General features: G+C 44.4%; 1 protein-coding gene and 1 long non-coding RNA gene across 4 annotated transcripts in view; one reads left to right on the plus strand and one right to left on the minus strand.

Moving 5' to 3' along the window:
- LOC110365061 (uncharacterized) overlaps positions 1–3,161 on the minus strand; it is a 96,583-nt gene extending 93,422 nt beyond the window's left edge. For both annotated transcript variants that reach the window (XR_010470076.1, XR_010470074.1), the window contains exon 1: positions 2,935–3,161. This is a non-coding gene — a long non-coding RNA (uncharacterized LOC110365061). The remainder of the gene's footprint in view (positions 1–2,934) is intronic.
- The window catches only part of SP4 (Sp4 transcription factor), a 29,490-nt gene continuing 17,749 nt past the window's right edge, over positions 2,210–13,950 (plus strand). Inside the window, exons 1-3 of one of the 2 annotated variants that reach the window (XM_013369886.3) lie at positions 2,210–2,803; positions 3,476–3,576; positions 4,058–5,618. In XM_013369886.3, coding sequence (XP_013225340.1) covers positions 2,797–2,803; positions 3,476–3,576; positions 4,058–5,618 — 1,669 coding nt within the window. In that variant the 5' untranslated portion in view covers positions 2,210–2,796. Of the gene's footprint in view, positions 2,804–3,216; positions 3,374–3,475; positions 3,577–4,057; positions 5,619–13,950 lie in introns of those variants that run through there. The other variant, XM_021299024.2, reaches the window with a different exon arrangement.

The raw sequence follows: 13,950 nt of genomic DNA on the forward strand, positions 1-13,950 counted from the left end.
CAGCCACCCTCATCCATTCCAACAGCAGCTGGGATTCTTGGGTCAACAAATATACATCTTCACACCTAATCTTACTTCCATTCAACTCAACAGGTGACTTCTGCTGACTTCTGTGGGAGCCCATGGAAAGCAACCAGTATTTGGGTACTGGTTCATGTGGGAAAAATGCTGAAAGGCAGACGCAGAAAGCTTAAGTTGGAAGAAAGAATTTGAAGAAGAGTGACATTCGGAATTTGGGAAAAAGTAGGTGGTATAGGAATAACTGTGGATGGGAAAAATATATAAAAATCATTATGCCCCTACTGAAACCACCTACACCACCACCATCTTTTATCTGACACTTTGATCACTCACAGAGTTGAGATAGAGCTTTTACTCTTTGCACACTAGAGCCAGATTTTCCAAAGCATTGTACATACAGCCACAGTTTAAAAGCTTCTACCGTACTTAAAACACCTGTCTCCCACTAAATCGAAGGGCCTTGCTAATACATCTGCTCATTCTCCATGCAAACCCACATTCAGAATGTGCTCCCTACCCTGCTCCTCGATGCCCTGGGCACACAGGCAGGCTGTGATGCCCTGACCACTGTCACCCAGGACCCCTGACCGCTGCCCCGGGGCCAGAGCTCCACCAGAGCTCAGCCCTGGCCCCAAACCAGCCCTGTGGTGGACGTTGTCCCATCTCCTGCTCCTCTGATGATCACTGGACCATCGGCAGGTCCTGTCACCACCTCAGATTTGGCTGAGCTGTAAACCATGAGATGTTTGCTTATTTGAACTCAATTTATTCAGCATTCTAGGGTAATTTTCTGATACATCTGCTTGTGACCTGTGTACAATGCCCGATAAGGGCTTGCACCCTATTTATTTCTGATTATTTTCTTACTGTACAACAGACAAGCCTGATATTTTTACATTTTCTTTCTTCCAAAGGATGTCCTGGAGGCCTGGGATTGGAGACTGAGGGTGTCCTCATCCCTTTGAAGGATTAAACTGTTGAACAGCTGGTAGAGAAATTGGTGCTTTTGTCACTGACTTGTGGTTAGTAGGTGCTCTGTATGACTGGACAAAGAATTTGTGCACAGAGTATAAAAAATTTAAACTGATAGAGCTGCACATATGCACCACTGCCACCAAATTTCTTCCACATTCCACATCAAATGGGCTTAACGGGCTTTGCCAAACTGCTATTATAAATTTTGCAGACCCACCATTTCTTGCACCACACCACAACCACAAACAGTTTTGGCTCACACAGGTATTTTTCCAAACCAGTCAGGTTGAGTGGGCAACACCACCCGCTCACACACACACCCGAGCCTGCTCCCACATGGAACACGCAATACAAGAACGAGAGAAAACCAACATCACAGTTTATCCGTTTTTAATGCAACCAGCCTAGCCCACCACAACGGATTCTGCGAACCTGCAGCGAGGCTACGCAAAACGCTGACCTGACCCAACCTGACCCGAAGTCCTCTCCCCCCCGCCCGGCCTTCCCGGCCTCTCCAGCCCCCGCCGCCGGCTGACGGCACCTGCCGGGGAGCGGCCCCCTCACCGCCCCCAACGTCCGCCGCCCTTCCTGCGCATGCGCCAACTCCGAGAACTACATATCCCGGCGTGCCGCTCGCGCCCGCCGCCGCGGCTGAGCCAATGGGAAAGGAGAAGGCCAGTCCCCGCCCCCTCGCCTCCCGCTGCGAGAAATATCCCCAGCAGGTGCGCGAGAAATCCGTGGGCCGCCCGTCCCCCGTGTCCCTGCGAGCTAGGCGCACAGGCAGAGGCTGGCTCGGAAGGCTGTTACAAAGGAGTAGCGGAGTGAACGGGAGGGAATAGGGCCCAGCTGCTGTGTGCAGATCACGGGGCTCTCTTCTCTTCCTGCCTCTACCGGCCGGGACGGGGAAGCGGTGGGGGCCGCCAGCGGGGTCCCGCGCGGAGGGAGAAAGCCTCTCCTCAAAGGAAGCTGCGGTACGGCTTCCCGCGCGCTGTCAGTTAGGAGCGCGCGAGGCGGGCAGATGCCACCCGATTGGCCAGCCGCTGCGCGGGCCCCCGCCTACCCCTCGCCGGATTTGCTGTCGGCGGGCGCGCGCGCGCTGTCAATCAGCTCCCGAGCCGCGGCGGGCCGCAGGCAGCCCGAGGGGCCACGGCTCACCCGGGCCCCGCCCCACGGCGGCCGGGCCCCGCCTTCCGCCTGCCCGCCCCTCGCGCTGTCAAGAGCGGCACGAGCGCGGGAGCCGGGCCCGTCCGCCCGCGCCGTGGGCAGCCGCCGCCCCCGCCCCCACCCGGCGCGCGGCCAGAAGAGGAGGAGAAGGAGGAAGACGAGGGCCCGGGCCTGCCCCGCTGCCTGCCGGGGCCGGGCTCCCGGGGCCGGGCTCCCGGGGCGCCGCGTCCCGCCCCCGCCCCGCCTCCTCTGCCTCCGGCGTGGGGAGCGCGGCTGAGGCGGAGAGGGGCGGCCGAGAGGCTGGTGGCTGGGCTCGGTTTTCTGCTCAGTGGGCGTCAGTTGGGCCCCGGCGGGCCCCGCCCCCGCTGCCGCTCGCCCTCCCTCCCCTTCGCCGCCCGGCCGGCCCGCAGCTGTCACTCAAGGCGGCGGGGCTGAGGCCGGCGGCGGCGGCGGGCGGAGAGAGAGGCAGCTACGCCACAGCCCAGCGGCGGCCATTCGTGGAAAAATAGGCCGTCCCGCTCCTCCCAGCTCCGGCTGCGACCGGCCTTCTCCCCGCTACCCCCACCCCACCCTCCGCCTCCTCCTCCTCCTTCTCCTCCCCCCTAAAGCGGCGCCTCAGCGGGGCATTAATGCGGGATGAGCGGTATGTAACCCCCTCCCTCTCCCTCCTGTGCACACCCCTCCCTCCCTCCGCTCCTCCCTCCACCCTTCATCCCCCCTCTATCCCGCCCTCCCGGGTTCCCCCTTTTCTTCCGTGCTGCTCCCCCTTCTTACCCCCTTCGTCTGTTGCTGCCCCTCCACCCATCCGCACTGCTTCCTCTTATGCCCCCTTTCTTCTGTTCCTCCCCAGCCTGCCCCTCCGACTTGCCTCCTCCGTACCTCCCTCCTCCATTCCCCCTTTCTTCGCTTAACCCTCCCTCCTGTGCACATCCCTCCCTCCTTCATTCCTCTTTTCCTCCCTCTTTCCCTCCCATGCACAGCCCTCCTCCTGCCCCCTAAAGCATCGACGGCCACTCAGTGGCCGTCGATGCTTTAGGGGGCAGGAGGAGGAGGAGGGTTGTGGGTGGTTTTTTCCTGCTGTCTCTGGGAGAGGAAACCAAACCTCCCCTTTCTGGGTGTTAACTCTCCAGCCCCCATGGGTTGGGTTTCAAACCACGTTTCTTAGGACTCGTTCTTTTGTAATAATGATTTCCAGTGTTGTTTTTATGAAGAGGTAAAGGCGGCAAGCTGGGAACCAAAAAGGATATGCTCGTAGCTTTTGTTATTGTATAAATGAAGGTGAATAATTAACCTGTTACACTTGATATTTTTGCAGATCAAAAGAAGGAGGAAACTATGCCCACAGAGGGAGAGAAATCTCCCGAGGCAGAGAATAACAACAATAATAATAAAAAAGGGAAAACTGGAGGCTCACAGGTAAAGCATGCATACCCGAATAGGGAAGCGCCTAAACTATTAGCATTTAAGATTAAATGTTCAACTAATAGCATTTCCTGCTCAGGGCATCTTTCTTTGGGTTGGGTGAAACATAGTTGGTTGGGTGCAATATTTTTACTGCCTAGACATGGTTTCTGTAATTGCATTTTGCAAGGTTCAGCTGCTTTCCATGTAATAGAAGCACTTTCTTTATTATAGAGGGAAAAAAAAAAAAGGACTGGATTGAGGATGCAGTTGAGCTCCTGACTGTCACATATTCATTGATAATTGGGAGGTTTATGTTTAAAGATTATTTACAGAAATGCATACTTCCTTTTTCAGAGCTGTATCACATTGGTCTCTGTGCAGAAGCACTTTTTTTTTTTTTTCTGCTTCCTGTGTCAACCTTAATGCTAATTTCTAATGGTTCGTACTCATGCTCTTCTCCTGAATCTGTTCTGTTTTCTTTCTTAATGGATAGGATTCTCAGCCTTCACCTCTTGCTTTGCTAGCAGCCACTTGCAGCAAAATAGGAACTCCGGGTGAGAATCAAGGAACTGGACAGCAGCAGATTATTATAGATCCAAATCAAGGTTTGGTGCAGCTTCAGAATCAGCCACAGCAGTTAGAACTGGTAACAACTCAGCTTGCTGGAAATGCTTGGCAGCTTGTGGCTGCTGCTCCTTCTGCTTCAAAAGAAAATAGTGTTGCTCAACAAGGATCTTCCATTGCCTCAAGTGCAGCAAGTCCCTCCAGCAGTAACAATGGAAGTACATCTCCTTCAAAAACCAAATCAGGCAATTCTTCTGCAACTAGCCCTGGACAATTCCAGGTAATTCAAGTACAAAATCCAAGCGGTAGCGTCCAGTACCAAGTCATCCCACAGATTCAGACAACAGAAGGTCAACAGCTTCAGATCAATCCATCTAATACTACTGGTCTACAAGACATACAGGGTCAAATTCAGCTTATTCCTGCAGGGAATAATCAAGCTATCCTCACGACTGCGAATAGGACAGCTTCAGGGAATGTTATTGCTCAAAACCTAGCAAATCAGACAGTTCCAGTCCAAATTAGGCCTGGTGTTTCCATACCGCTGCAACTGCAAACTATTCCTGGTACTCAGGCGCAAGTTGTAACAACGTTACCTATAAACATTGGTGGGGTAACCCTGGCACTGCCTGTGATAAACAATGTGGCAGCTGGAGGAGGTTCGGGTCAAGTTGGCCAGTCTACTGAAAGTGGAGTTTCCAATGGAAATCAGCTGGCGTCTACGCCTGTCACTTCTGCCTCTGGTAGTACAATGCCAGAGTCTCCTTCCTCATCTTCCACCTCCACAACCACTGCCTCAACGTCTCTAACTAGCAGTGACACGCTAGTAAGCTCTGCAGAAACAGGCCAGTACACAAGCACAGCAGGCAGCAGTTCGGAGCAGACAAATGAAGAACCTCAGTCAACTGCTACAGCAGACTCTGAAGCCCAGAGCTCCAGTCAACTTCAGTCCAATGGACTTCAGAATGTCCAGGATCAGTCAGGTTCCCTTCAGCAGGTCCAAATCGTAGGTCAGCCTATTCTGCAGCAGATACAGATCCAGCAGCCTCAACAGCAGATCATTCAGGCCATTCCCCCGCAGTCATTTCAGCTCCAGTCGGGGCAGACTATACAGACCATCCAGCAGCAGCCTTTGCAGAATGTTCAGCTGCAGGCAGTGAGTCCAACTCAGGTGCTCATCAGGGCTCCAACTTTAACACCTTCAGGGCAGATCAGCTGGCAAACTGTACAGGTTCAGAATCTGCAAAGTCTTTCAAATCTTCAAGTTCAAAATGCTGGGTTACCCCAACAACTAACCATTACCCCAGTGTCTTCAAGTGGTGGCACAACCATTGCCCAGATTGCACCAGTGGCTGTTGCTGGTACCCCCATCACTCTGAACGCTGCCCAGCTTGCTTCAGTACCTAATCTTCAAACAGTAAGTGTTGCCAACCTGGGTGCTGCAGGTGTTCAAGTTCAAGGAGTTCCTGTTACCATTACCAGTGTTGCAGGTGAGTGGTCTGACAAAGTTTTGGGTTTGTTTGGGTTTTTTGGTGGTTGGTCAGTTTGTTTTTCACTTGTGCAAGAATACCAGACTGTTTTAAATTATTTTTTTTTTTCCCCAGGATTTTCCGTAGTAAATGTTAAACCCTTAATTGTGAGGAAATACTTTATACTTACCACTAAAATTATTCTTTTTTTTGAATAGCTGACACTTCTAAACATTGAGCTAATATCACCAGTTGTGTCAATTGAAATTGAACTGTTTGTATTTGATAAAGTATCCTTAAATTATCCTGTTCTCCATCTTGTTAAAGACTTGTAGGTTTTGGAAATTAACATGAGACTTTACTGTTAGATGTTTGATATGTTTAAAAAACAATAACAAGCTTTTTTAACCAGGCAGTATTCCTGGTCTCTGCACGGGGGATGTAGGATAAGAAAAGTGACAGCATGTGAACTGTGGTATCTTGTGTCATGGCATGCATTTGTATGGAACTGTTGATTGTATTCTGCACTAACTCCTGAAGTTGTTCCCTTAAAAGTTTGAGTTCTGCAAATAGATTGAGTGAAATAAGGTATGATTGTGTGCAGCATGGTTCCGGTGACTTTTTAAAAAATAAAAACAACTGGTAACTGTACCTCAGTACTTGCTGATAAACTTCTGATATGTATGGTGAAACGCCTATTTGGTTATGCTGGTCTTAATAGTTGGGAAAGGAGCTACTAAAAGGCTCTAGGCTGGATAATGGACCTTAGACCTAAAGCAGATTCTGTGCCAGGTCTCTGTAGTGTCCCAGGGGGGCAATTCTATATGTAAAACTTGCATACTTTTAACATTTCAGGTAAAACTTGATTTAGGGGTTCTCTCTGCCAGTTTAATAACTGCTTACATGACCTTGGTTTTATTTCATACAAATAAAAGTCTTCTGTTGTAGTAGTTAAAATAAACTATTGTATTAACAGCAATCTGACTATAGACACAGGTTTTTAGTATAAAACTGTAAGAAAAACCTCATGTTCAAATACTGTCCAGTCTGCATAAACAAATGTTAGTATCATATTGACTCTTAATTTTTTTTTTTTTTAATTCTATGCTAAGATGAAAAATGCTTAACCGCAGAAAGCATTGTTGTCTTTAGTTGAAACACATTTGAGGAAATTACATGTAGTTTGATAATGTGGGATAATTTCATTTGCTGTGGTACTCTTCAGAACTTGAATGGCATGTTGAAATGCTAAGAGCTGGGTTGGATGCACTAAACCTGGCTTACATGAGGAGTGTTACAGGAATGTTAATCTGGGTAATCAGAATTAAAATCTTGACCTTGCATTTAGCTCTAATAGTTCAAAAAGAAGTTTCAGTTAGGTGGAGCTGTGCAGGTGCTAAATGTCTTGCAGTCCAGTTTGCCTTGGAAAATGTTTTTCTTAATGGGAAGGTGCTGGTTGGCTACTGTTGTTAGAAGTTCCTGCTTCGGTGGGAGGCTCTTCATAGGAAGTCTGCTTTGGGAACAGCCTAGGTTTGAGGGTTACGGGAAAAACCTTGCTGTATGCATTTTTTTTTTTCTTGCTTAGTAATGGTGTACAGCTGTTTAGTCCACACTAATAGGTATTAGAAAAAGAGATTCTGAATATTATCTGCTCAGTTATTTTGGCTGCACGTCTGCTTGCATGTTAAGTCTTTTGGAAAATAAAGAGATTGAGATTTGTAACTGAGGATGAAAGAAGGGAAATGAGTCATAAGTATGGTCCTGGAGAAGCCAAGCCTTGTCACACAGGGTTCGTATGTTAACTAAACTGAAGCTCTGTGATCATTGAATTCCCCTCCTCCTTTTTTTTTTTTTTTTTCTTTTTTTTCTTTAATTCAGGTAGGCCTTACGGCTGTTTCCACAGCACTTATAATTTTATGCTTGCAGCAGTGAGTCCTCCAGCCTTTTCTCCATTCCTTTGTATTTAAGGTATTGTTTGTTTTCCAGGGCTTCTCGAGGTTATAGAGAAAGAACAAACTTTGAGAATGTGAGAGATTAGTTACGATTTCTTTCTCATATTTATCTTTTCTCCTGTGAAACTTCCTGATGCCATGTTTTGGGAATAGGAGACATGGCAGCATGGAAGGCAGAGTGAAGAGCATGGTGTGCAGCCCTTAATATTATATTAAGTACCCAAGGAAACAGTGATTATGAAGTAGAAAATTATAAATATGCTAAATTCTAAATGTTGTTTGCCTGTTATAAAGGATAAGCTGTTTTGATCAGAGCTATCAACTCTCTTGGATTTTTTGGGTTTTATTTGAAATATTTTTTGCTATTATTGTCACAGGAAGCCTTTTAAAAACATAAAGCACTCTGTTACCTCAACATCTGCCAAATGATATTTCCATTCTTTTTCTGCTGTACCTAAGCTTGTCAGTGTGAACTCTTTTGCACATTATTTGAACTCTGTAGAAGTGGATCATTCATTACACGTGAGCCCTAGAAGTAGGTGTTAGAAATGAACCGTATGGAGGATGTCTAGAAAGTGTCAGGGAAAAGACTGAGTGAAGGACTCATCCTATGAATTGGCTTAGGTGCACTAACTTTGTTAGAGGGGGAAAAAAAAAAAAAAGGTTACTTTATCCTTTAAGCAAACCCAACTGATCAAGCCAGCTGAGTTTCAGGAAAAAGAAATTGCAATAAGTGTTTATCTGAAAAAAACTGTTATTTTACTTGAGTGGTACTTATCTTCCATCAACATTGGTTTTCATAGTTGTTTCTACAATGGGATGATTTAGTAATAACTCTTTCTTAGTTTTTCAGTAGCAAATAAAATAGTAAAGAACTCTAAGTGCAAATAACAAAAATTCTTAGCTTAAAATTATTATGGGAATGTTAAGCTATAGAACTATTTTGGGAAAGTATCTTTTTTTTTGTCAAAGAGATTCTAAATTCCAGAAGAGACAACTTTCCCATTGGGAAGAAAAACATTTAAAATCTTCAAGTAAATATTGTATTTTGGTCTACTTTTTATAACCTTTGTAACCAGAAACTTTGAGTAACAAGGTGTATCCCCTGTATTGTAAACCATGGTAAGTATTACACCTTGAATTTTATGTTGTGTGTGGTCAAAAAGCAGGACAAAGCAGAGAAATTCTCACACCCTTTCACTTTCTGGCCTGAGGGAAACTCATTCAATATCAATGATGTAGAGGAAAACTACATTTTTACTGTGAGAGTGAACAAGCACTGGTACAGGTTGCCCAGAGAGGTTGTGGACTTTTATTCTTTGGAGATATTAAAAAGGTGTCTGGACATGGTGCTGGACAACCTGCTCTTGATGGCTCTGTTTGAGTAGGGTGGTTGGACCAGATGACCTCTGGAGGTCCTTTCCAGTCCACATCACTCTGTGCTCTGTGATTTTTTTTTTTTTTTTTTTTTTTTTTTTTTGAGATGTACAAAGCGTCAGTCAAAGGAGTAATTAAATGTACAGAAGAAAGCTGGATGAGGAGATAGACACCAAGTATCTGAGCCTTAAAACTAGATCTTTAAGCAATTATTTAATTAAGAGCTAATCAAATAACGGACTACATAAAAGCAACTGTATTTACTTGAACATGCAGGGATCTACCAATCTACCAATACTTGCCTTGCTGTGTGATCAGTACTTGTCATGGCCTTTAAGCAACCTAGTTCTGTACAAAGTAAATGGTGTTTCCCCTGTGCTGTGTGAATTGTTGTTTAATACATGATTCCCTATGGAACAGGATAGCCTTTAATGTCAATATGTGGTGACTTCCTGACTTTAGCCCTTATGCGCTTGGGGACAAGCCTTTTTTCAAGACTTCTGCTGTGATAGCTGTAGATACAAGTTCAAAGGATTTCTGTCCTCTCAGCCCCCCATCCCCTTCTTAAAATAAGGTATCATTTAAAGCTTATTTTCAGGCCCTCTTATTTGTGCGGATGTGTTAATTGACAACATGTGTCTATGTGAAAGGAATTTGTCTTGGGTTTAATGGTTTTAAGAAAAATATATTGTTCATAAAATCATTTCCATTTAGTGGACTGTTTCTTTGTCCCTCAGCACATTTGGCTTGGAGTATATTTGTTTTAGGAACAGCACAGAATGTGAACATTTGTGGATGCTGAAGAATATGCGGTGGGATAAAAAGAGACAGGTTAAACTGTGTTGAAGTGCTGAGTATTAATGGCTTCCCTGTAAAAGTTTTGTGTTTTGCCTGTAGGTTTCCTTTCACTGGAGCCTTCAGAAGAGGTTGTAAGCTTGTTCTGAACTTGTTCATTGTTTTTGCTTACAGTGGGAATCTAGGGGTGGCGATGGAAAGGATGTCTTTTCAGAATAATTCCCTGTTCCCTATGAAAAAAAAAGTAATAGATCAGACTTCTATCTATCTTACTTAAACATCTTGAAGTATTTTCATTGTGTCATGATGAAGGTGGTTCTCCCATCCAAAAGTGTACGAAAGACTTTTGTTTTAAAAATAGTGAAAAATGTTACTTTTATATATACTTCTCCAAGCTTTGTTAGTTAGGCAAAATTCACCAGATTCCAGCACCTTGCAACTCAAGTTCAAGCCATTTTGTTTAAGATGAATGGTGACATGGCCTGAATTATGGGGAATTTGGAGTTCATCCACCAGAATAACCTGGAGGGATTCCTTCTGTTCAGTGGAACAGTCTGTTGCCTGACAATACTGAAACTGGGAAGTTTCAAGTCTTTTGCAGGGATATGCTGTGTACCCTAAAGCAGTTACTAATGACAATGAAAGCCAATACCAAGCGTAGTTATTGGAGGCCTTTAAAAACATAATGAACATTGCACTTCTCTTTCATACTCTCTAGTAATGTGAGTTACTAGGGAATTCTTCTCTTTGACCAGCTACCTTCATTGCACTACGAGTAGTTATGCAATTTGTCAGTACCTCCAGGTCTCCTCCTGCTTTCTTGTGCCTTTTTTCATTTGTCTTCATCTGGCTTCATCTTGCCTTCAAGCCTTTCTCTTTCCTCCTTTAGTAACTCTTCTTGTGTGACAGTCACTACTTCTATGACTTGCTGTTCAAGGACTGAAGACATCGTTTAGATATTACTATAATTCTAGTTCAAACTTTGCTGAGGAGTTTGAAACATTGCACCAAATTCTTCAAACAGGAATAAAATGATACATAAGATTAAATACATGTAACTCAGGCATAGTGACTGGACTGAAATATCACACCCAGTTTTCAAAAGGGTAAAAGGGAGGACCCTGGGAACTACCAGCCAGTCAGCCTCACCTCTGTGCCTGGTAAGATCATGGAACAGATCCTCCTAGAAGCTATGTCAAGATATGTGAGTGACAGAGAGGTGATTAGAGACAGCCAACACAGCTTCACAAAGAGCAAATAGTTCAGCCTTCTACAATGGAGCGAGTGTGTTGGTAGATAAAGGAAAAGCAGCTGATACCATCTACCATAACTTACGTAAGGCCTTTGCCATGGTCCCATATGATAACATTGGAGAGATAAGGATTTTTGTGGATGGACTATTAGATGGATAAGGAATTGACTGAATGGCTGCATTCAAAGGCTTGCGGTCAATGGCTCAATCTATTGATGGAGATCAGTAATCAACGGTGTCTCTCAAGGGACTGCGTTGGGACCAATACTGTTGAATATCTTTATTAATGACATAGTAGGATTGAGTGCACCCTCAGCAAGTCTGTGGTTGACACCAAGCTGAGGGACAGGATGCCATCCAGAGGGACCTGGACAAGCTTGAGAAGTGGGCCCATGTGAGCTTCATGAAGTTCGACAAGGCCAAGTGCAAGGTACTGCACTTGTGTTGAAACAGTCCCCAATATCAATACACACTGGGTGACAAATGGATTGAGAGCAGCCACGTGGAGAAAGACTTGGGGATATTGATAGATGAAAAATTGGATATGAGCCAGCAATGTGCGCTTGCATCCCAGGAAGCGTATCCTGGACTGCATAAAAAGCTGCAAAGAAAGAAGCGCAGTTAGCAGGCTGAAGGATATGATCCTCTCCTTCTTGCCTGTTCTTGTGAGACCCCATCTGTAGTGCTTTGTCCAGTTTGGAGTCCCAAGTAGAAGACAGACATGGACCTGTTAAAAGGGGTCCAGATGAGGGCCATGGAAATGATCAGAGGGCTGGAACATGTCTCCTCTTAAAGGATGAGGGAGTTGGGGTTGTTCAGACTGGTGAAGAGAAAGATCTGGGGAGACCTTATTGCAGCCCTTCAATATACAAAGGGAGCTTATAAGAAAGACAGAGATACTTTTTACCAAGGCTTGCCTGTAGTTAGAGGACAAAGGTCAGCAGTTTTAAACTGACGAAGGGTAGGTTTACATTGAAAATAAGAAAGAAATTATTTACTATGAAGGTGATGAGATGCTAGAACAGGTTGCCCAGAGAAGTTGTCAATGCCCTGGAAGTGTTTAGGGCCAGGTTGAATGGGGCTCTGAGCAACCTGGTCCCTTGGAAGGTGTCCCTGCCCACAGGAGGAGGCAGTTGGAACTGGATCTTTAAGGTCCCTTCTTACCCAAATCATTCTATGATTCTATGAATATAAGAGTCAAAGGTGTTTCTGACCCTGTCTGATGCTGCCTGCAGGTGATGCACACAAGAATAATCTCATATATTCTTCCCACCATTCAGTGATTTGCATCTCAAGTCTTCCTGAGACAGAAGTGGGATCACTTTTTTAATATATATTTAATGATGGATTTCTTTTCTTCCATGAATTTGTCTTTTTGAGGCTGTGTAAATTCTTTACATTTTCAATACTTGTCTGCAGTAAATTGTGTCTTAATTGTTGTGTATGACACATATTTATTTAATGTTCTCAAACTCCTGCATTGTGAAAAATTAAATTATCTAATTCACCTTTATACAACTTACAGTCTGCTATTATCTATCACATAAGCTAGTTAGTGAGTGAGGGGTAGGTGCTTAGTCTGAAATCCTAGAATATTACACTTGTGTTGTTGAATGAAAAAAAAAAAATCAATTTTCATTACAACATCTAACCTGTGGGTCTCCTTCCTTGTGTTAATGGAATAGTGAGTATGTGTAGAAGCAAAACTCAGTTGTGTAGCTGGGCAAGGAAGGATGCCTGTAGGTGGTAACAAGGTGAAAAGAGCTTAAAACAGTCACAGTATATACAGGCAACCTGACAAATATAAATACCAAGGGTGGAAGTCAGAGGAGCTAAAGGATGGTTTTTGCATGTTTTTTGTTTTTTAACAACATCCAGTGTTTCCCTGGATGTCCATTGGCAAAGAAGCTGCAGCAAATACCTTGAAAGAAACAAGCTGCAAGCTATGGAGTCTGCACTAAAAAGAGATAAGTACAAAGAACTGAGCTACTTTCCACAAAACCCAGAAAAAATGCAGGAGTTTTTCTTAGTTTGTTTTACTTCATAGTGTGTTACTTAGCATTCTGAGGGTGTAGTTGGGAGGAGTGTAGAAATTTAGCATACTTTTTCTGAAGTCATGAAAGGTCACTTATAAGTGCTCTTGGGTTGCCTTGAGCTGAAAACGTTGAAGAACCACAGTGTTCTACATATTGTAGCACTGCTTCAGAGTAATTGTAGAAGCATTTAGTCTTCTATTGAAAAAATTGCCTTGTGTGTGGGATTTTCTTAAACTGAAATTCAAAATAGTGGTAAAAACAGTTTAACAACAAAAAACACTGGTGAAAACAAATGTTTGCCTTAGTGATGGTAGCTTAAAAATAAAATATCAATATACTGTTCCTGACCTTGATGCGTAAGGAATGCACAGTCCACCTGTTCAGCTAAATTGCCTGTGGACAATAGCTTGGTAAAAATGCCTCAGTAAAACAAGCTTTTTCTGCCTGGCCTGTGAGTAGCAAGGCATGACTTCATCATTAATTCTAGATAAAATAGGAAGGAGAAGCATTTCAGGTACCAACTTTGCTCATGATTGTGAAGTGAAAAAGGTTTCTAATGAGCCATTTCTATGCTTTTACCTTGAAGAGTTAAATGTATATTCATAAAACTTCAAAGAAGAGTGTTAGTGAAACTGTATTTCCCTGTTAGAGTATGTATGTGGTCTTCTAAAAATGCTTCATCAATACATGTGCACTCTCTGAGAATGTCAGGTTTTGCCATCCCCTCTCATTCCCTGTTGTCAGAAATTGAAGCATATAGAGCAGGAAGTGAATTGGCTGAACTTTCATGTTCAGAAAACGTCAGGTGAGCAAACTGAGTCATCTTCATCAGCCTGCTAGCATTTTATTATTTTTCTTTTAAGGGTGCTTAGATCCATACTAAGCCAATCTTCTTGTTCTTCTGTTACTGCCTGGGGTGGGGGAGCAGCGGGAAGCATGTT

The sequence above is a fragment of the Columba livia genome, chromosome 2, assembly GCF_036013475.1.
Source record: "Columba livia isolate bColLiv1 breed racing homer chromosome 2, bColLiv1.pat.W.v2, whole genome shotgun sequence".
NCBI lineage: Eukaryota > Metazoa > Chordata > Aves > Columbiformes > Columbidae > Columba > Columba livia.